At 40.5% G+C, this 2270-nt stretch overlaps 1 protein-coding gene across 1 annotated transcript; it reads right to left on the reverse strand.

The window, feature by feature from the left end:
• Positions 1-675: 675 nt before the first annotated feature.
• Positions 676-2267, reverse strand: LOC137969902 (vesicular inhibitory amino acid transporter-like). Its single transcript, XM_068816309.1, has one exon. It carries the CDS (start codon positions 2134-2136, stop codon positions 817-819), a length of 1320 nt encoding a protein of 439 aa, XP_068672410.1. The 5' UTR covers positions 2137-2267; the 3' UTR covers positions 676-816.
• Positions 2268-2270: the final 3 nt, after the last annotated feature.

Raw genomic sequence — 2270 nt, forward strand, 5'->3', positions numbered from 1 at the left:
AATTAATTGTAAAACAATTGTTTTTCGCTTCCATTTTATTTCCCACATGATTTTTACATCTTGTTGAACCCTCTGTTTTTTCCCTTATTAATAACGTTTCAGGTCGTCGAAATGATCAGGGCCCGGTTCCTCGAAAGCCGATTAACTTAATCCAGGATTAGTGTAAACTTTTGTTTCACGTTTTCAACTTTTTGGTGAAACTTTCTTTTGCTTATTTTTGTTTTTCAAGACTGACGTCTTCTCATGTAAAGTTCTGCCGAAAATCTGCGATGAACAGCATTTGGGAGTGGAGAAATAAACTGCTTGGTTAATTTTTAATCTTAGATTAGCGTTAATCGGCTTTCGAGGAACCGGGCCCAGAGGTTTACAATTATCTTGACCGCCAGATAGTTTCACAAAACATATGCACATGTCACATAAATGATGAGCGAAAAAGTGCAATGGAAATGTTGTTTCAACTACCGAGCAGACGATATAGTTAAATTGCGAAAAATTCATGGACAGGTGTATTCAAATTGGAGATAACAGTCCCGTTTAGCTCAACCCAAAACAGTAACTAAAGTTATCCAATCACCGAAAACTCTTCATAGGTATACGGAAATGTTCCATAATTACTTACTAATAAACAGAAAGGATTTAGAAACTTACAGAAACTCCACTCGCGGCTTTGAACGTTTTCTGGGAAATACATGTTTCCAAACGTCTTCGTTTTTTCGGGCGTGGCTATGCCTGACCCAAGTTGGTGGGCCATTTATCCCGACAGGAGAAAGACATGACATTGTTTTTTTTACGTTTGGTCGTTAAAAAACGAAAAATTTATTCATCCGGTTCTATTCCCCACATTCTATAAAAATCGTACTCCTTAGCGATCTGAATGGATGAAAATATCACCCCACAGATGCAGCCTACAAAACCAAATAAAGCTACAGAGAAATCAAATACTATATGATACCAAGGCATTGTTGAGTAATGCAACTTAATATGGATAAGGCAAGGATAAATGAGAACTAAAATTGTGCCAGTAAAGCTACCTACAAAGGCCATTAACAAGCCGAAATGTGGTACAAAAATCGCTACTAGTGTGGAGAGCAAAATGAATACGAACCGAAAAACTAGCTTGGGCATAGAATTTTTGTCACATTTCAATGGTTCGTCCTTCAGTTCTGTGAACAAAGAAATGTTGAGCTGATGTTCAAAAATGTCATAGAGTGTGAACATAGGGACAACATAGAACAGAAGAGCTGTCACAACAACGGCGAGGGAAAGAGAGATTCGGAAAGCACCGTGCGGAATACTTAAAGTCATAATCTGCTCAGTATGTTCTCGGAAACAAAAAAACACTAGGATGCCATAGTTGAATTTAATTATGGTAACTAGTGTGTAGGTGAAATCCATTATGGCATTGAATTCTCCCGGATAGCGCATGGACTTTTCTATGATCGGTAAGTAGGCCTGCGAGGAGTACGTCACTACTATTATTCCCATAGCTATGGACATCTCCTTAAATTTGAATTGTGCCAAGTCGTGTGTTTTCCAGTGATGGAAATGAACCAGCGCGTAAACCAACACACAGGTTGAAGTGACAAGCGCAACGATGACAGTGAGGAGACTAATCCATGAGATGTGCTTCATTGTGCGTACGCCAGCGCAGGGTAACACGGCAATAGATACCACAGCAATCCACACGCTTTCGGATACAAAACTGTCGGGGAATGTATGATGCAGTACGGTACCGCACATAATGAGAAAAAGAGTACAGTGTGAAAACTGCTCAAAGAAGTTGGTTATATGGACCATAACGCGCCCATATCTCGGCCAGAAGACCTCTCCCAGATCAGCATAGGTGGATTTGGAGAGATCCTCATAAGCAGTGTCTTCTCTGAGGCAGTAAATAAGAAGCTTTCCTGTATAGTTGCCGAGAAAAGCGATAATGATTATGAGAATAACTCCCCAGTAGCCGGTCAGACGAACGACATAAGGCATAGCGAGCACTCCAGTGCCCATGTTGGCGTTAAAGATATTGAAGAACGCTTGCGCCGATGAAGTTTTGTTGTCTTGTTCGAGAGATTCTTCATTTTCTTGGTGTATTTTTTCTTCCTTTGGAAGAAGCGGTGAAGTTGACCGCGACTCACCCATGCCGGAACTGTGTCAGACTTTTGGCTTCATCTTAACTGTCTACCATTGTAGTTTTTCTCGGGGAAATCTTCACAGTTTGGTACTTGAAGCGAATATTGCGCTTTCGTTTTGGTCCTACCTTAAACGAGACCAGT

The sequence above is a fragment of the Montipora foliosa genome, chromosome 9, assembly GCF_036669935.1.
Source record: "Montipora foliosa isolate CH-2021 chromosome 9, ASM3666993v2, whole genome shotgun sequence".
NCBI classification, from domain to species: Eukaryota; Metazoa; Cnidaria; class Anthozoa; order Scleractinia; family Acroporidae; genus Montipora; species Montipora foliosa.

Bases quoted from the DNA above. Each gene is read 5' to 3' on its own strand.
- LOC137969902 (XM_068816309.1), bottom strand. From the start codon at position 2,136: ATGGGTGAGTCGCGGTCAACTTCACCGCTTCTTCCAAAGGAAGAAAAA.